The sequence below is a fragment of the Bufo bufo genome, chromosome 5 (genome assembly GCF_905171765.1).
Source record: "Bufo bufo chromosome 5, aBufBuf1.1, whole genome shotgun sequence".
In the NCBI taxonomy this organism is placed as follows: domain Eukaryota; kingdom Metazoa; phylum Chordata; class Amphibia; order Anura; family Bufonidae; genus Bufo; species Bufo bufo.
The window spans coordinates 535,698,513-535,716,909 of record NC_053393.1 but is presented as its reverse complement, the minus strand read 5'-3'; the positions used below and the strand labels follow the sequence as shown (position 1 = coordinate 535,716,909).

Here is an 18,397-nt window from a genome sequence, read left to right as displayed (position 1 = left end):
TTGGTGGTGCAGTGCGCTCCCAAAGCCCCTCGCCCCCCCCCCCATTATCACTGGCCACAAGCCCCCCCCCCCCCCCTCATTGTTATATGGTGGCCACAGGGGCCCATCCCCTCCATTGGTGGCAGTGGCAGATTACACTGCTGGGCCTCAGATCATTACCATGGCAGCCAGGACGCTACTGAAGTCCTAGCTGCCACAGTAATCTCCCTGCTGCTGTGTGCACAAAGCACAGGGCAGCAGGGACAGTGTAAGATCCTATTCACCCTGATAGAGATCTATCAGGGTGAATAGGACAAGGGTTGAAAGATCCAGGTTATAGCCCCCTAAGGGAAGAAATGGTTATTAAATAAAAAGTAAAAAAAAAAAAAGTAAAAAAAAAAAAAAAAAAAAAAAACAAAATACTAAAAGTTTAAATCGCCCCCTTTCCCAATTTTACATATAAAATTTACAAACAATAAAGAATAAACATATTACATATCGCCACGTCCGAAAAAGTGTGAGATATTAAAAAATATTTCCGCTCGGTGAAGGCCGTAACAGAAAAAAAAACTGACAACTGCGCAATTCACCATTTTTTGTCACCTTGTCCCCCAGAAGATGTCCCTGGATGTAAGAGGTATGTGGTGCTGTATTCTCCTATATGTAGTGCTGGCTCACTACTGTCACCTGCATCTCAACTTCTCCAAGTCCCTTTTTTTATTTTTTATTATATGCATTTTAAATTTGGCGACTAAAAAATGTAATTTGGTGACTACATTTTTTTGTTTAGGAGCCAATGGATCCTAGTTATTTTTTTTTTGTCTGGAGCACCGAGCAGGTGTGGACCCATTCATACGGCCCTCGGAATGGGTGTGGTATGTGTCTGCTCCGATCCCACTGAAGAGCGGCTGTAGAGCTGGCGATGATAACAGGTGTCAGAAAGTACAGCACAGCTGACACCAATGTCGGAGATGGTCAAACCTCTTTCACGTTTATGCATTTTTTGCATTACATTTTGAGGCGAAATTGAATGAGGACCCTAAAGGATTGTGAAGTGCTGGGTGGAATTTCACATGTGCTAGGAGTCTAAATACACTGGCTGAAAAGCTGTAACCCCCCCCCGACGAGGACTGCAATAGCAACCATTGTCATCCTATGTGAATCTGCAGCAAAACCCACATAGCTCTCGTACAGTAGATTTCACCACAGATTCAACACCGCGTTTACAGCAGATCCGCTGATGTTTCTGCTGCTTTCTACATCCTGTGTGAATCTATCCCTTTAACCTCCCACAGAACCCCGACACCCAGGAGACTGAATGGAGCCGAATGTTACCTTCATGCACGGTGATACCGCAGTTATCGCACTGGATAATCTCATCCGCATCTTCACTATTGTCCCCTAGACACACGCAGCATATTAATATGTGATCCATTTTCTGGGAGCACCACTTGTCACTTTTCTCCAGGATAAGCGAGTCCTATTAAAAATTCAAGAAGTGAAATTAGAATTGCGCCATAATGTTGCACAACACGGGTATATATTATAAGGACCTGTCGCGGCTAACCTAAAAAAGGCGACCAAACAACGTAATTCTATTTGCTGCCTGTCCTTGCTTTACTTTATAATAATATGTATTTATATAGCGCCTCCATATTCCGCGGGCGCTTTACAAATTCATAGGGTTCATCTACAAAACAAAAGTAACTGGCTAATATACAACTGAAACACTAGGAGCCGAGGCCCTGCTCGCAAGAGCTTACAATCTGTCATGTAGAGGACGTTAATACAAGGCGCTTACTAATGTATTGTGATTCTCCATATTGCTTCCTTTGCTGGCTGGATTCATTTTTCCATCACATTATACACTGCTCGTTTCCATGGTTATGACCACCCTGTAATCCATCAGGGGTGGCCGTGCTTGCACAATATAGAAAAAAAGCACCAGCCTATGTGCGCTCCCACAGTCCCAGCCACTGTAGAGGTAGGTGCTTTTTCCTACAGTGTGAAGCACGACCACCGCTGCTGGATTGCAGGGTGGTCGTAACCATGGACCAAAAAAAAAAAAAGCAGTGTATAATGTGATGGAGAAATTAATCCAGCCCAAAAAAAATGTAGCAATGCGGACAATCACAATACATTAGGAAGTGGCTTGTATGAACTTTCTCCACATCATAAATGCTATTTGCTGAAGCGAGACAACTTTAAAGGGGTTGTGCAAGATTTGGAGGGTTTTGGCAACCCCCGCCCCCTAATTCTGCCGAACCTGTAAAGGGAAGAGGACTTACCTGATTCAGGGCTCCCCGCTCCTTCTCCTGCGATGCTCGGCTCCATCAATGTCAACATCCGGTTTGACATCGCGGCAGCCGACCGGAGGCTGTGACGGTGTCTGTCTCCCCTTGAGTCATGTGACCATTTGGCAATGTCAAACCGGGTGCTGACAGTGAGGGAGCCCAGCGGAGCACCGCAGGCCTGCAGTAGAAGGAGCCAGCGCGGGGAAGCAGGTAAGTTATCTTCCCTTTGCATTTTTTTTTTACATTTTTATCAGGCAGACAATTGGTAATTTTAAGATGGAAAGCTGAAACCTTCAGTGACTATAAAGGTATATACAGGTAATAATAAAAGGATCGGCTCTCTATAGCTCCTCACATCTTGATGAACCTGTCAGGACACTTTATAAATTACCTCATTACTTTTGCTTTGAGACAATGTCAAGCTGTCATTCGTCAGCTCCTCATCATCACCGCTGTTCCTACTGGGAATCTTGATTTTTTTCTTCTTCCTTTCGTCGTCGCTTGAACTGCAGCTGTCGTCTTTATTGCCGTCTTGGTGATTTGATTCATCTTCGCTCCCATCTTCTTCTTCATCATCCTCCCCGTCGCTGCCCTCCCCGGTAGAAGATTTTCCTTTCCTCCTGCCTCCTGTGGGTCTCCAATCATTGTCATCTTCGCTGTCATAGTCGTCCATCGCGTTTAACTCTTCCATGGTGATGAAGTCCAGCAGTGGACGGTTCCTTCGGAGGTTCCATTTCTTGGGTTCACTTGCTTGCTCGTCAGTAGCAACGTCGGCCTCGGGAGGTTTCTCCTTCTGTTGTTTGTCAGTCTCGTCTTTCTTTGTGTGGTCTTTCCTGGGCTGCTCATCTGTAGCTTTGTCTTCATTCCTTTGGTAACCTGTACCGGCATCTTCTTGTTTGAGGGCCCGCCTTTCTTCTTCTTTAGGGACAACAATCGACATATCTTCCTCCTTTAAGTTGTCTTCTGAGTCAGTGCCAGAGCATTCACCGCTGTCTTTTGACCCATCATCGCTACCAATGGCGCTGCCTTCAGAATCTGCAAATAAAACACATACACAATGTCCGAAAAGTAGAGGATAAAGCCATACTAGATTACAAGATTGGTAAAGAATAAACTCATAACGCGCATCGCTGTATTGGAGGTTGGAATTGGTAAGGTTCTAATAGCCAAACCAGTTTTCACAATGTCCCTCAACGAGATACCTACTTGGGGATTCCAGGATTGAAGGGGTTTAATGGAGACTACCATAACTATACTGGGGACCCAAACCTACTAGATTCCAGTTGTAAAGGTAACCGCTGTACACAGCTTCCTCCGACTTTGAATTGGGGGGTCCCATAGGGGTTTTCTGTGATCTTAATATTCATGGTCTATCCTTAGGATAGGCCGTTAATATCGGATTGGCAGAGGTCCAACTACCAGCTTGCACCCCTGTCGTATCAGTTGTTTCACAGTATCTTCAATGGGAGCAGTGTTCCAGTAACCGATTCCATCCACTACAAAATGGATGCAGCAGTGAAGTTCCATCACTGGAGCCACTGCAGAACAGTTGATAGGTAGGGCTGTGGGGCACTGGACCCCCACCGATCAGATATTAATGGCCTATCAGGACAAGCCACCAGTATTTAAATCCTGGAAAACCTCTAAGTCATTTTTGGCCTTCAGAACAAAAATAAAATAATTTTTTATTTTTTTTTCCTACCGCCATTCTTATTTTTGCATCAATGCAGCCTTTTAGCAGATATATATACACACACACACACACACACACACATTAGTATTTAATTAAGTTAGTCTCGTTTGGGGGGGGAGCAAAAATAACATTATTCTGCCATGTTTTTTCTTAAACATTAATTAATTATCTAATTCACGCACCTACAATGCATGTAAATATTTATACTAAGGATGAGTGAATTAATTGTACCGGTTCAGAATTCGTCCCGTATTTCCCAAAAAGTTCAGATTCAAACTACATTTTTTTGTGATTTGTTTCTGGCAAATTGAGAGACCGAGAAAGAGACAAAGAAAAGAAAAAGTCCTCCACAAAGTCTCTCTCTCTCTAATTTTGGTTCCAGCAAAATTGATTTGTGTCTGGACCAAATTTTTTAAAAAATTTGACAAACCTAAAAACAAACCAAATCTTGACAGATTTGCCTACGTCTAATTTATATGCCATGTTGTGATGGGATGTGGGCGAGAACAAATCTGTGGGAGCTATGTTAGGATAGGTGATATTTCAAATTAAAGGAGGAGGGATCTTCTTCAAGCTCTGCATTAGTGTTGTCCCTGAAGTTAGATCTGAAATTTCCACTAACTTATGAACTTGAAAAAAAAAACACCATGGACATGCGTTGCGGTCTGTATGTTATACAGCAGAAGGAGCTGAGCAGATATGAGTATTACACTCACCGGTAATCCGGTTTCCTGGAAGTCTCCATGACAGCACAAACTGAGATTGCCTTCCTCTGATAGGACAGGAAAAAGCACACAGAGAGGTTAAAAACCCCACCCCCACCCCTCATCGCCAGTGTATTATAACAGGACTAGGACAAGGGGTAGAACGTAAAACTAGCCAAATAGTCTATTGACAAAGAAAAAACAAGGGCGGGAGAAAGTTGTGCTGTCATGGAGACTTCCAGGAAACTGGATTACCGATGAGTGTAATACTCATTTCCCCAGTCGTCTCCATGACAGCACAAACTGAGAACTAACAAAGTAACTTAGGGGGGGGGACTACAGCACCTAGGACTTTACGTCCAAAGGCCAAGTCCTCGTCAGCAAACACATCCACCCTATAAATGCTTGGTGAAGGTGTGGGCCCTCTTCCAGGTAGCTGCCCTGCAGATCTGTTCTATCGAAGCAGAGGCTCTTTCAGACCAAGAAGTGGAGACCGATCTAACTGAGTGGGCGCTAAGGGATGGAGGAGCCTCTCTACCGGAGGCTTTATAGGCCTCGGAAATGGTGCATCTAATCCAGCGGGATATAGAGCTCTTCGCTGCCTTCCTCCCTTTATTTGGACCTGAAAACTGGATAAATAAATTCTTGTCGATACGCCACTCCTCTGTGGCGTGTAAGTAATGAAGAACTGAACGCCTAACATCTAAATTGTGGAATCTAGATTCCTGCTCGTCTTTAGGGTTAGGAAAAAAAGACGGGATAACTATGTCTTGCGACCTATGAAAAGAGGAGACCACCTTGGGGAGAAAACAGGGGTCTAATTTGAAAATGAGCTTGTCGTCTAGCACCTTGAGGAAGGGTTCCTGTATGGACAGGGCCTGGAGCTCGCAAACCCTCCTTGCGGAGGATATGGCCACTAGGAAGATGGTTTTCAAAGTGAGCCACTTAATAGATAGGGAGAGCAGAGGCTCAAAGGAACATCTGACAGTCCTAAAAGGACGGTGTTGAGGTTCCATGGTGCGACCATATTCCTGACTCTGGGTTTTAGTCAATCTGCCGCTTTCAGGAATCTTGCTACCCAGGGGACCTCAAAGGCTGGTATTATAGAGGGCCCCCAAGGCAGACACCTGAACTCGCAATGTGTTAGGAGCAAGACCCAAATCCAGCCCATCCTGGAGGAATTCCAGGATAAGCGGGATATTAGGGGTGGACTGGTTGAACCTGACTCCGCCCCAGGAGGCGAACTTCCTCCAAACCTTGAGGTACGCTTTGGAGGTGTTGGACTTCCTACTGAGTAAGAGGGTCTTGACTACTCTTTCAGAGAGCCCTAGCCCTAGCAAGAGGGATTGCTCAGAATCCAAGCGGACAGCTTGAGGAGGTTGGTATTGGGGTGCGGTATGGGACCCTGGGTTAGAAGACCCTCCTCCGGCCCGAAACGAATGGGATCTTCCGGGCTTAGGGACCTGAGGAGCCCGAACCAGCTTCTCCTGGGCCAGAATGGGACCACCAGAATCAGTCTGCACCTTTCGGACTGAAACTTTTGGAGCACTCTTGGGATTACTGGTATCGGGGGAAAGGCGTAGACTAGGCCAGTCGTCCAGCTCTGGGTAAAAGCGTCTATTGCCACACATGGGTCTCTTCGATTGAGGGAGAAGAAATTCTGAATCTTGTGATTCTTTGCTGATGCGAACAGGTCTAGGACGGGATTCCCCCAACGGTCCCGAATCTGTTGGAAAGCGGTCTGGGACAAAGACCACTCGCCTGGATCCAGACTTTGCCGACTGAGGTAATCCGCCTGGAGATTCAGGGATCCCTTTAGATGTACTGCCGCAAGGGATTGTAGATTCTTTTCTGCCAAAAGGAAGATTCGGTCTGAGAGCCTCTGGAGATGACCGTGTCTTGTTCCTCCTTGGTGCTGGATAAATGCCACCGCAGTGGAATTGTCCGAATGGAGCAGGACGTGGCGATTTTTGGCCTGTATTTGGATGGACCTGAGACCTTCCCACACCGCACGGAGTTCTCTGTAGTTGGAGGACATCTTTCTCTGGTCCTCGGACCAAATCCCTTGAAAAGAGAGAACCACTTGGATGTGTCTGTGAAGGAGATCTGAGGTTTCTGCTACTATTAGCAGGTCGTCTAGGTAAGGGACGATTATTATCCCCTCCTTGCTTAGGGAGGCTACGACCTCCGCCATCACCTTGGTGAATATGCGGGGTGCCGATGATATGCCGAACGGGAGGCACTTGAACTGATAGTGGTAAGCTGTCCCGCCTTGCTCCACCGGGAACCTCAGATATCTTCTGGAACGGACCTGTATTGGGATATGGAAGTATGCGTCGGAGAGGTCTATTGTAGCCATCATAGACCCTCTTTTGATGAGCTTCACCGCTGACTTGACTGTCTCCATCCTGAACTTGTGGTAGGTGATGTGTTTGTTCAGGGGTTTTAAATTTATGATAGTCCGAAAATTGCCATTCGATTTCCGGACCAGGAATAAAGGGGAATAGTGACCCCTCCCCAAATCTCTGGCAGGAACTTTTTCTACTGCCCCTAGGCGTAATAAGTTTCTTACGCCCTCGGATAAGGGAGACTCGAGGCCCCTGGTGAGCTTGGTCAGGACGAACCTCTGCGGAGGAAGGGAATCCAGTTCTATAGTTTAGCCATGTTCCACGATGCCTAATATATACGGTCCATGGCGTTCAAGGATTTTGTCCAGGTCGGAGCCGAACACGTACTGACCGTGAAAGGGTAGAGATATCAGCCTGTTTTTCGATACGGTGTCGCCCGACCAGGCTTTAAGCCATAGTACCCGTCTGGTGGTGTTGGGCAGAAAGCCTAACCGATTCTGCAGCGGCATCGGCAAGGAAGAAAGTAGCCTTCTTCAGAAGAGGAATACTATCCAGGATCTCCTCCCGAGGGGCCCTATTCGCTATATGGTGCTCTAGTTGTTCAAGCCACACTGCGAGTGTACGAGCCACACATGTCGCTGCTACCCCCGGTTTTAGGAGAGCTGCTGTAGCTTCCCAGGTTCTCTTGAGCAGACTCTCGGCTTTCCTATCTAGAGGGTCCTTGAGCTGCGCTGCGTCCTCAAACGGAAGGACCGTTCGTTTCGCTACTTTAGCGAAGGGAGCATCCACCCTGGGAATGGCCTCCCAGTCGGCACAGTCCGCTTCGTCGAAGGGGTATCGCCTTTTGAGGCCCCGTGGGATAAAGGAACCCTTCTCTGGCTTCTCCCATTCTGCCCGTATCATCTTCTGGATATTGTCCGGGACCGGGAACACAGATTTGTGCCTCTCCCCTAAACCCCCGAAAAACTCCTCCTGGACTGACTTGGATCTCTTAGGGACCTCCATCTTAATAGTAGCCCTGATGGTTCGGATCAATTCTTCTATATCCTCTGGGTTAAAGAGGAATCTCCTGTACTCCCGGAGTAGTCCAGGCCTCTGGAAGAGGGTGGTCTGCGGCCCTGACCGGGCTGGGGTATAGGGGAGGCAGGGGGGTCCCTAGCGGCTAACGCTGATTGGACCTCCGTTCTGACCAGAGTCTTGATCTCCTCCATGAAGCTAGAGGACTCTGCCTTCACCACGGTAGAGGTGCAGTCCTTACATAGTAACTTGGACCCTGAGGAAGCGAGGCGCTTAGAACAGACGCCGCAAGTCCTGGGTCTGGATTTAACAGAGGAGGAAGACTCCTTTTCTCCCTGCAACACCAAGGGAGGAAAGGGTCAACCACTGCAGGGAAAAAACAGCAATAATAAAGGGTGCCAGCAGGCTACTCACACCGCCCAGAGTGGTAGGAGGCTCAGGAAGCGAGCCAGTGGTGGTAGGGGCGCTCATCTTCGCAGCTCCCGTCCACCTGCGTTGCTGTCAGCAGGTAGGGTGACCGTGGAGACCTCAGAACGGCAGACTCGGCTTTCCTTTTTTGAATTTGGCGCCGGCCGCGGCCTCGGTGACGTCACGACGCTGGCCACGCCTCCCGGCGTCTGACGTCATTACCCGGCGACTGGAGGGAAGCGCGTCACAGCGTCGCTCCAGCCGCCCTACCTCACTGCTTTAAGCCCGCCTGGGCCGCCGCAGAGGGAACTTCGCCAGGATCACCATAAGAGAGGGTGACTCAGGCATAGACCGTGCCTGGAGGAGGGAGAGCCGGACCCCGGAACCGACCTCCGGTTTAACCAGTGACACCCCGCCGTAGCAGGGTGAGAAGAAAAAAGTAAAAATAGAAAGCTAGGAAACCCAGAAGGGCTCCCAGCACCTCTCTGGCATTCCTTCCTTGACAGGACAGGAAAAAACACTGGCGATGAGGGGTGGGGGTGGGGTTTTTAACCTCTCTGTGTGCTTTTTCCTGTCCTATCAGAGGAAGGCAATCTCAGTTTGTGCTGTCATGGAGACGACTGGGGAATGATATATATAGTTATACGGGAAAAGCTTTAGGATAACTTGTTATTTTACTCTTTAGGTGATTAGGAGTCATGAAGGTGGTCCTACTTGGCAGGACCACCCACTGGACTCCTAAGAAAGAGCAGAGACTTAAATGAAAAAAATAAAAATATATACGTTTTGCTGAATGTTTTCCTATAAAACTAGATATCAATCTGCTCAGCTCCTCCTGCTCTATAACATGCTGCCTGCACTACATTTCATGGCAACAGCTCTCCTACTCAGAAAAATTTCTCCAAACCCAAAAAGGCAGTATGGGAAAGGGTCATGCTTGGTCTTGGTGGAAAGTTAGGGTTCCTGGGTTGATAAGGGCGAACAAGTAAAAGTTTGGGTTATATATATATATATATATATATATATATATATATATATATATATATATATATATATATATATATGGTGTACCATTGTGTATTTTCCGTCATACATACATCAGAAAGTAAGGTGTACTGTATAGACTGCCTTCATCTAATAGAGCAAAACAGACCTTAAAGAGGACCTTTCACCGATTCTTACCCTATGAACTAACTATACAGATATGTAGAGCGGCGCCCGGGGATCTCACTGCACTTACTATTATCCCCGGGCGCCGCTCCGTTCTCCCGCTATGCCCTCCGGTATCTCCGCTCACTAAGTTATAGTAGGCGGAGATACCAGTCCCTAAGTTATGGTAGGCGGAGTCTGCCCTAGCGCTGGCCAATCGCAGCGCAGAGCTCACAACCTGGGAGGTTATTTTCTCCCAGGCTGTGAGCTCTGCAATGCGATTGGCCAGCGCTAGGGCAGACTCCGCCTACCATAACTTAGGGAACGGAGATACCGGAGGGCATAGCAGGAGAACGGAGCGGCGCCCGGGGATAATAGTAAGTGCAGAGAGATCCCCGGGTGCCGCTCCACATGTCTGTATACTTAGTTCATAGGGTAAGAATCGGTGAAAGGTCCTCTTTAAGTTGGCCATACACATTTGATTATATTCACCGCAAGACTGGACGACCATCTAAGGATCCTTTCAAAAAGGCCAAGGATCAGGTCAATGATGTGTAAAGCTACCACCAATCACCCAATGAATCTGCAAAAAAGGACCCGAATGTGTGTTGGGGGCTTCCTGACTCTCTTCCAAGGCAGATGTCAGCAGAGACAAAGATCAGGGAGGTGGACTTCATTGATATAAATGGTGTATCTGAAGAACAGTCTTCTAGAGTACAAGACACAGGAATCTCCACACACTGTTGTAGGGTTCTGGGAAAATACCGAGGTCCACGGTCCATTTGATTTAGGAATTGTTTGGGGTCCCATTCCAGTTTCACCCTTACTACAGTGATACAAATGCACCACAGCATGCTCAACCACAAAGCACAGCAGAAAACATATGTCAGATAACTTTATAATTAGGCAGACATGAAGGTTTTGGCAAGAAATGATAGCCCGGGTATATACAGTGTCAGCATCAGCAGTGTAGGCTCCACAAGCTTACAAGAACGTAAACGCCCTTGTAAATCTCTGACTTACACCACACCGACCCAAAATAGGTCTTTTAGGACATGACAATTTTTTATAAATCACGGTAATCTGAAAAAATTGTCATAATATGAATTGTTACCAAGCAAAACATAATGTACAAATTTTTAGGGAAAAAAAATGGTTTTTGAAAAATACCTGAGGCATCTCCAACTTTAAAATCACTGTCATCTGAGCTATCATAATCCAATGCTTCAAGAAGGGAGGCTGCCAAAGGCTTCACTTGTCGTCTTTTCGAACTCCGGTCCACTGTAACGAAAGTTGTTTTTTTGGAAATTTTTGGTGTTTTTATTTTATTTTATTATTTCTTTCATGGATTGAATGTGGCATCCAATAATATTACCTAATTCATAATGAATATTATAGAAACAAGGACACCACCATTGCTCGACAGCAGTCATATCGATCTATTTCTCTATGCTGACACGTCATTTTAAGGGCTATCACCATGGGGGTATTAAAAAATGACAGATAACAAACAAAAAAACAGCATTAAAGAGCATTGCCACTTACAAAATGTAAGTTCTTGAGATGTCCTCTTCCAACAAGTCGTAAAACCATTTTGGTTTTTGGAAAATCTCAGGGTGGCAACCAGTACGGCTTCCATTACACCCATTTTCTAGACTCCTGAATAGTAAACTGCACCTTTACCTAGATTTAGGAGTTGTTTCACAAAGGCAACCCTGTTCTCTGGCCGATCAGTGCAAGTTTGGCTTCTGAATCAGTAGTGATCACCAGAAGAAGTTGCAGCTGGCTATAAATATCCCTGGCAGTGGCCACTACAGGGGAAAAGTGGTATTACACGGTGGTCATCCACAATTGCCAAAATGGGAGCAACTGAAACTTAGTGACTCCTTTGTATGATATCCACATGCCCCCAAGGTCATGGTCATAGCACAAACCTTAAAAGAGGTTTCCTGGATTTTGATACGGATGACCTATCCTCAGGACAGTATCAGTATCTGATCGGTGGGGGTCCGACACCCACGACTCCCACCATGGGAAAGGGAGAACAGAGTTGAGTTGGGCCCCTCTTACTCATAGGCCTGTCATGGTATGAGTTCTAAGCCCAGGTTCATTGTAGACACCCCATCTCTTGTGACAGGGTAAAGACTAAAGGTCTGAAACGCATTAGTTCAGAAGGTCTTAAATTTCACTAGTAAAGCAGTGAGGTTAGGCTAAAAGTTGTGTTTTTTGGTTCTGCAGTTGATCTGACGGAGACTGATGCACAACTGTAAAATCCTGGGATCCAATGGACTTACTCGTCATGGTCATGGTGAAGAAACAACTGACGGAAGAAGACAATTCAAGGGGGGTCTCATTTTCTCATTTTGGTGGATGCTCTTAACACTGTATCACAGATATTACATACACTGTACTCATGTTAGAGGTTTGCACATGCGTCACTGCATAGTCAGTTAGGCAAATTAAAGGGTTATCCAAAAATTTGATATTGATGGCCGGTGGGCGCTTCGGTCTCTTCCCAACTTACCACCAACCACAGCGCCGTCAATTGTATAGTGGCTGTGCTTGGTATTGCAACTCAACCCCTTGCACTAGAATGAGAATGTAAAAAGTACTGTGATGTCACTGGCCTAGGAAAAGGTCTAAGCGCCTTCGAACAGCTGATCGGAGGGGGTCCTGGGAGTCAGACCCCCGCCAATCTGATATTGATGACCTATCTTGAGAATAAGCCATCAATATCAAATTCTCGGGGAACCCATTTAACGCATAAATCTACAAAAATAAAAAAATGAAAGTCATTTTATTAATGAAAACACAATATATGAGTAATGGGTCAACAGACGATGGGAAGAGCCAAGGGGTTAGGGCTGACGTAAATGCTACATGCAAAGCCATACAGTATGCTCTGCCTACATGATGCTCAAGGTCCACCAGAGGAGAACAGAAACAGCATTCATACCATAAGAAAGGTGTTTTTTTTTTACAGTGCCTCGTGCCTCAACTCATTACGCTTTATTTAAATATCCTCTCCCAGATGATGTTCGTAATAAAGCTTGAAGAGAAGCTATTTTTGTTCACTAGATAGGTAATAAGCCCTAGTTAAGCGAGGGTCCAACCGCTGGGACCCGCACCTATATCGAGAACAGAGCCCCGCAAGTGGAGGGTGCACTGCGCATGCGCAGCCACTCTCCATTCATTTATTATAGGGCCGGCAAAAATAGCCAAGCGCTGGCTCGGCTATTTCCGTCGGCCCCTTAGAAATGAATGGGATCGGGGGACGCGCATGCGCAATGCGCCCTCCTTCACTTGCGGGGCTCCGTTCTCGATATAGGTATGGGTCCCAGCAGAGGGACCCGCACCTGTAAGACAATGGGGACATATCCTAGCGATATGCCCCCATTGTCCATGATGAGACAACCCCTTTAAATCCTTAATCGTCTTCATCAGTGCCATAGACTTTGAATGGAACAACAGGATGGTCGACCACCATTCCATTCAAACAACTCCCAGCTGTGGTCTTGTGGCCAGAGATCGGCAAGAGCCACAGCAGCTGGATCCCCACTGATCTAGTAATCATCAACCACCCAGTGAATAGGTGATAAATGGTTATTCTCTGCAGTTAAGAAAGCGGTTTCTGACATAGAGCTGTTCTAACCCTACAACCAGCACGATAGGTTTTGTAGTTTCGCAGCTACTGAAAAGACACAGGAAGGTCACCACTGGCTCAAGGAATCAACCACAGATAGATTTTGAGCTTTGCACCTCACCAATAACCTGAACCAGAATCTGCAACAAAGGCCCCAAACTGAGCCTCCAACGCAGATGTGAACAAGTGTAAGCCTACGTATTATGTATTTAAATTACTGCAACTTTCAAACTCGTGAAAAATGGTAAGAGGAGTATTTTTCCCTTCCAGAAAAAAATGTAGCGCAACTTCTGCTATAAGCATATGCTTCCCTCTCCTCTGTGGAGGACACGGCGTATAGTGGTCCTATGGACAGATCCTTCCATCTCCTCTGTGCAGTGTGCGGCTTATAGTGGTCCTATGGACAGATCCTTCCATCTCCTCTGTGGAGGACACGGCTTATAGTGGTCCTATGGACAGATCCTTCCATCTCCTCTGTGCAGTGTATGGCTTATAGTGGTCCTATGGACAGATGCTTCCATCTCTTCTGTGCAGTGTACGGCTTATAGTGGTCCTATGGACAGATCCTTTCATCTCCTCTGTGCAGTGTACGGCTTATAGTGGTCCTATGGACAGATCCTTTCATCTCCTCTGTGCAGTGTACGGCTTATAGTGGTCCTATGGACAGATCCTTCCATCTCCTCTGTGCAGGACACAGCTTATAGTGGTCCTATGGACAGATCCTTCCATCTCCTCTGTGCAGTGTACGGCTTATAGTGGTCCTATGGACAGATCCTTCCATCTCCTCTGTGCAGTGTACGGCTTATAATGGTCCTATGGACAGATCCTTCCATCTCCTCTGTGCAGTGTACGGCTTATAGTGGTCCTATGGACAGATCCTTCCATCTCCTCTGTGGAGGACACGGCTTATAGTGGTCCTATGGACAGATCCTTCCATCTCCTCTGTGGAGGACACGGCTTACAGTGGTCCTATGGACAGATCCTTCCGTCTCCTCTGTGGAGGACACGGCTTATAGTGGTCCTATGGACAGATCCTTCCATCTCCTCTGTGGAGGACACGGCTTATAGTGGTCCTATGGACAGATCCTTCCATCTCCTCTGTGGAGGACACGGCTTATAGTGGTCCTATGGACAGATCCTTCCATCTCCTCTGTGGAGGACACGGCCTATAGTGGTCCTATGGACAGATCCTTCCATCTCCTCTGTGGAGGACACAGCTTAGGGTCCATTCACACGTCCGTAGAATGGGTCCGCATCCGTTTCGCAATTATGCGGAACGGGTGCAGACCCATTCATTTCCAATGGGGACGGAAAAGATGTGGACAGCACACAGTGTGCTGTCTGCATCTGCATTTCCGGCCCCGGAAAAAAATAGAACATGTCCTATTCTTGTCCGCAGCTGCGGACAAGAATAGGCACTCTCTATTGGGGTGCCGGCGATGTGCGGCGTCAGTGTTTTGCGGTCCGCAATTTGCTGGCCGTAAAGCACTACGAACGTCTGAATGGAGCCTTATAGTTGTCCTATGGACAGGTCCTTCCATCTCCTGAGTGGAGTGTACAGCTGATAGTGGTCCTATGGACAGATCCTTCAATCTTCTCCGTGGAGGACAAGGCTTATAGTGTCCTATGGACAGATCCTTCCATCTTCTCCGTGGAGGACAAGGCTTATAGTGTCCTATGGACAGGTCCTTCCATCTCCTTCGTGGAGGACACGGCTTATAGCGGTCCTATGGACAGATCCTTGCATCTCCTTCGTGGAGGACACGGCTTATAGCGGTCCTATGGACAGATCCTTCCATCTCCTTCGTGGAGGACACGGCTTATAGCGGTCCTATGGACGGATCCTTCCATCTCCTTTGTGGAGGACACGGCTTATAGCGGTCCTATGGACAGATCCTTCCATCTCCTTCGTGGAGGACACGGCTTATAGTGTCCTATAGACAGATCCTTCCATCTTCTCCGTGGAGGACAAGGCTTATAGTGTCCTATAGACAGATCCTTCCATCTTCTCCGTGGAGGACACGGCTTATAGTGTCCTATAGACAGATCCTTCCATCTTCTCCGTGGAGGACAAGGCTTATAGTGTCCTATAGACAGATCCTTCCATCTTCTCGGATTACCTGGGGGGTCCTTGATCTTCATGTTGCAGTCTCGGGTGTATTTTTCCTCACATCATGTGACAGGTCATGTGACACTGGCCCATTTTCAACTACTTATATGACCTCCGAAGTAACTTGGTTGGACCTTCATCAGGGAGCTTATATTCTGAGTAATTTCGTTTCCGTCCACTGTAACTATTTGGACTGTTTTGTCAGATCCTTTACATAAAATCTAAATTAAAATGCATTTTACTTTCAGGTTCTGATGCAACAAAAACAGGAGAAACATCAAGGGGGTGAATACTTTCGCAAGGCACTGAATAGTAACATGCACAGTATACAGATGTTCCTAAAAAGTCATCGAGGACACCTCTGCGTTATTATTACGATACTAAAAGCTGACCACAGAGGTGACCACGGCCATATTATAGAATGCAGCGTAATAGAGAGGTGTATAAGCCGCCCCACCCCAATTTATACGGGGGTCACCCTGCACCATCAGGCGCCACGGGTACAAAGGTCGTTTGCTGTCAATGGATTAAAACATTCTCGTCTCTATCCGGAGACTAAAGACCAGCGGGTAAATATCACATCCTCTGAACCATACAGAACATGTAAGTGTCTGAGATCACATGAGAAAGTCATGTATGTGCTAGATATCACATGCCCCAGACCTGCAAGCAACACATATCACATACCCCTGAGATGTAGGCCCCATGTATCACATGTTACATACAGTAAGCAGCATATATCATATGCCCCAGTCATGTATGCGCCATTTATCACATACCAAAGACAGGTAGACATATCACATGCCGCATACAGTATGTGTCATATCACGCCAATCATGTGCGCACTATTCATCACACAGAGGCAACATAAATCACATATCCCAGTCACGTGTGCGCCATTTATCACATTCCCCAGTCAAGTGTGCGCCATTTATCACATTCCCCAGTCACCTGTGCGCCATTTATCACATTCCCCAGTCACCTGTGCGCCATTTATCACATTCCCCAGTCACCTGTGCGCCATTTATCACATACCCCAGTCACCTGTGCGCCATTTATCACATACCCCAGTCACCTGTGCGCCATTTATCACATACCCCAGTCACCTGTGCGCCATTTATCACATACCCCAGTCACCTGTGCGCCATTTATCACATTCCCCAGTCACGTCTGCGCCATTTATCACATTCCCCAGTCACGTCTGCGCCATTTATCACATTCCCCAGTCACGTCTGCGCCATTTATCACATTCCCCAGTCACGTCTGCGCCATTTATCACATACCCCAGTCACCTGTGCGCCATTTATCACATACCCCAGTCACGTGTGCGCCATTTATCACATACCCCAGTCACGTGTGCGCCATTTATCACATACCCCAGTCACGTGTGCGCCATTTATCACATACCCCAGTCACGTGTGCGCCATTTATCACATACCCCAGTCACGTGTGCGCCATTTATCACATACCCCAGTCACGTGTGCGCCATTTATCACATACCCCAGTCACGTGTGCGCCATTTATCACATACCCCAGTCACGTGTGCGCCATTTATCACATACCCCAGTCACGTGTGCGCCATTTATCACATACCCCAGTCACGTGTGCGCCATTTATCACATACCCCAGTCACGTGTGCGCCATTTATCACATACCCCAGTCACGTGTGCGCCATTTATCACATACCCCAGTCACGTGTGCGCCATTTATCACATTCCCCAGTCACCTGTGCGCCATTTATCACATTCCCCAGTCACGTCTGCGCCATTTATCACATACCCCAGTCACGTGTGCGCCATTTATCACATACCCCAGTCACGTGTGCGCCATTTATCACATACCCCAGTCACGTGTGCGCCATTTATCACATACCCCAGTCACGTGTGCGCCATTTATCACATACCCCAGTCACGTGTGCGCCATTTATCACATACCCCAGTCACGTGTGCGCCATTTATCACATACCCCAGTCATGTGTGCGCCATTTATCATATACACCAGTCACCTATGCGCCATTTATCATATACCCCAGTCACCTATGCACCATTTATCACATACCCCAGTCACGTGTGCGCCATTTATCACATACCCCAGTCACGTGTGCGCCATTTATCACATACCCCGATGCGTAGGCAGCAGATATCACGTTTCGGTCATGTATACACTGGTTATCACATGTAGGCAGCATTTATCACATGACTCAGACCCGCAGGCACCGTATATTACATGTCACACACAAGCGGCATGGCTCACACACTATATACTATTTATTACATGCCCTAGACTAGGCGCCATATATCACATACCCGCAGGCGCCATATATCACATACCCGCAGGCGCCATATATCACATACCCGCAGGACGCCGTCACCACATACAGGACAAGGATTTAACGATTGTCACATACATGTCACATACATCCTACACCCTGTCTCCTACACACGATCTACATGTATCACATGAGGGCAGCTGCTCCATGTCCACAGGACACGACTCATCCTGTGTGCGGCTTATCACGTGACCCGGGCAGGTATGTATCACGCATGTAGGTAGATGATTACATGATATATGAATGTGTGCGCGGCGGCGGCGGGCGGGGACGCGTCTGCGGTATCGCACTCACTTGCAGGGCCGGACGTCACAACACACAGGTAACAGCAGAAAGCCGGCCACACACTCTAATACACAGCACAATGGGGACCAGACATCGGCCGAGCCACCGCGCAGGCGCCGCCCCTCCCCGCGACGTACGGCGTCACGTGCGACCACCATCCAATCCGAAGGGCGGCGTTGGAGCACGTGATGCGGAAAAAAACAAAACAAATGGTCAGCTGGAGCGCAGAGCTCTCCGTGGGTTCTTCTGCTGCGCAGCCATCTTTAAAAAGGGCAAGGCGCTCTTTCCAGTGGTAGCCACTGATTGAAAAGTGCAAATTCCTGTTTCATTATTAGTTTTTACAAAACTGTTTATTATTCTTAATTGCGGAGCTAATGTGGCATTTTTGGACGGGGAGTAGCTTTCTTTTGCTCTGTAGAATATATAAATCACTGTCAC

At 47.3% G+C, this 18,397-nt stretch overlaps 1 protein-coding gene across 8 annotated transcripts in view; it reads right to left on the bottom strand.

The window, feature by feature from the left end:
* PHF14 (PHD finger protein 14) overlaps positions 1-18,083 on the bottom strand; it is a 228,419-nt gene extending 210,336 nt beyond the window's left edge. For 7 of the 8 annotated variants that reach the window (XR_005778875.1, XM_040431267.1, XM_040431269.1 and 4 more), the window contains exons 1-4: positions 17,969-18,083; positions 10,763-10,873; positions 2,665-3,308; positions 1,315-1,459 (exon numbers count right to left, since the gene is read on the bottom strand). Coding sequence is in view for 7 of the 8 variants with exons in the window: in XM_040431267.1 (XP_040287201.1) it covers positions 1,315-1,459; positions 2,665-3,308; positions 10,763-10,873; position 17,969 (901 nt within the window). In the remaining variant the exon portion in view is untranslated. The remainder of the gene's footprint in view (positions 1-1,314; positions 1,460-2,664; positions 3,309-10,762; positions 10,874-17,968) is intronic. The other variant, XM_040431271.1, reaches the window with a different exon arrangement.
* Positions 18,084-18,397: the final 314 nt, after the last annotated feature.